The sequence below is a fragment of the Amphimedon queenslandica genome, unplaced genomic scaffold (assembly GCF_000090795.2).
Source record: "Amphimedon queenslandica unplaced genomic scaffold, v1.1 AMPQUscaffold_11862, whole genome shotgun sequence".
NCBI classification, from domain to species: Eukaryota; Metazoa; Porifera; class Demospongiae; order Haplosclerida; family Niphatidae; genus Amphimedon; species Amphimedon queenslandica.
In genome coordinates this window covers 5216-7228 of record NW_003547898.1, presented here as the reverse complement: position 1 = coordinate 7228, position 2013 = coordinate 5216, and the positions used below count along the sequence as shown (strand labels likewise).

Here is a 2013-nt window from a genome sequence, read left to right as displayed (position 1 = left end):
CTAGCTAAAGACACTGCTTCCTTTGATTTCATTAGAATGCTTGTCAGAGTACATAACTTGCTATGATCTTCAGCTACACCACTTAATATTAGTAACATTGGATCTCCTAGCAATGAACAACCGCAACTCTTCACTTCTGTTAATGTATCCTTAGATATCAATCCCTCTGTATGTAAGAGATCAACTGATTCCTCAGTAAGAACAACTTGAGCTAGTCTACTAATATAACACTGTAATATCTCACTAACAGGATCTGCCACTAAATAGAAGATATAAATGCTAAAACTTGATAATAACATTATTACTTGTTTTGCGAATATCAGTAGAAATGGATATTAGATTCATTCCACGGAGTGCATTAGCCAGTGTCTGCCATACAAGAGTATGATCAGAGCCTTCAGTCAACCACTTGGCTAAACATTCCATCAGGCAATTTGCAGGATCTTCCTTATTAGCTGACTCAATAGCTTTCAGTGTAGGATGAAGGAGACCAAGATTCAATCCAAATTTAAACCATCTTGCTTCAGGAAATTTGTAGTGCTTCAAGACTTGTAAGACAAAGTTTAACTTGCTAATATCTGTACACAAAATATGTATATCAGTGTATTATAAATAATCTGACTCACCTAATGGGAAATGTGATGGTTTTGAAGCCATTTGAAACTAGTTTAAGTATTGTATACAAGGTAAAAGGAGAGGTAAAGGTAAGAGGAGAAGTAAAAGCAGAGCACAGCAAATTTCAAACAACAAGGTGGGGCTGGTTGACATAGCTCCTCCTTAAAAGATGGAGGACAGTACAAAATGCTGTGATTCACTTGAATCTTCCTCTTCTGAGGAAAAATGTTCATCAGATTAGCCCTCTCCTCCTCCTGCTGCTATTATGAGGTGGACTTATCTTTATATGGAGGTACAGAGGTAAGCCTATCAATCTCGATTCATTCCACGTGATAACACGAGTTTAGAGTATACGAAAGTAAATCTAGGTATACGGAGCTAGACGGGGAACAAGGCAATCAAAGGAAGAGTCTTCAAAAGATTTTAACGTTAGGAAGAATTCTTCTTCATCATCAGTGGATCAAGATGAAAGAAAGTTACTTGCTGGCTTGTACTGGCTAGTTAGAATATTGTTCATTAGATCATTTTCAGCTATTTACTGTAAGTATAGTCATCTGGTGGTTGTGAGGTTGAGGGTGGTTGGACTAGTTTCATTTACATGTAATTAAGTTAAGACTATTAGATGTACTGTAGTGTAATGGACTAGTTCAGTGTCCAAATTATCATTGAACTTTCACCACAATTGATCATATCAATGTCCCCGTTTACAGCTTCTTAATAAGTAATATACTAAAATTTAATATACTAAAAATTAGAGAAGGAGACAATATCTTACTTAGATCTCTGTCGCACAAGGGGAGATTTTAGTATTATTAATTATTATTATTATTATTATTATTATTTTAGTATTATTGAATATTGTTATTTATTTTTGTTTTAACAAACTTTAAATCAGTAAATTTGTATGTGGCATGTATACATGTACATGTACATGTAATTAATTTCAGTTAATGATGATAAGCTCTGCCAATTTACGTGTACATGTATGTCCCTTTGAAATTACAGCAGCACCACCATATTTTGTATTTTAATTTAATGTCAGGTAGTAGATTATGTTACATGTAGATGTAACTTAATTTTAATTTATTTCTCATTGTTTTGCTAGTTATTAAAAGGAGTTATTAATACGGACAGTCACTTGTCTCATAACATAATTCAGTTAAAAGAATCAATTGACGATATTTATCATAACTTGATATCGAAAAGTAATACTGCCCTGCTTCATTTTTATCACCTTTTGTCAACAAGATTGAGTGTATTTGTTCAAAATGAATCAATACATGTTATTAGTGAGTTATTATTAATATTTCTTACATGTATATTACAATTACAAACCTGATGTACTTGCATAATGCATAATACATATTAATGTACTTATGGTGTATTGAAAGTTTGAGC

General features: G+C 32.8%; 1 protein-coding gene and 1 long non-coding RNA gene across 2 annotated transcripts in view; one reads left to right on the top strand and one right to left on the bottom strand.

Annotated features, from left to right (window-relative positions):
- Window positions 1-776, bottom strand: part of LOC109588779 (uncharacterized) — a 3971-nt gene extending 3195 nt beyond the window's left edge. Inside the window, exons 1-3 of the mRNA XM_020004895.1 lie at window positions 627-776; window positions 306-578; window positions 6-259 (exon numbers count right to left, since the gene is read on the bottom strand). Coding sequence (XP_019860454.1) covers window positions 6-259; window positions 306-578; window positions 627-657 — 558 coding nt within the window. The 5' untranslated portion in view covers window positions 658-776. The remainder of the gene's footprint in view (window positions 1-5; window positions 260-305; window positions 579-626) is intronic.
- A 98-nt stretch (window positions 777-874) lies between these two features.
- Window positions 875-1863, top strand: LOC109588780 (uncharacterized). Its single transcript, XR_002188356.1, has 3 exons — window positions 875-915; window positions 963-1155; window positions 1721-1863. It is a non-coding gene; the product is annotated as an uncharacterized LOC109588780 (long non-coding RNA).
- The last annotated feature ends 150 nt before the right edge of the window (window positions 1864-2013 follow it).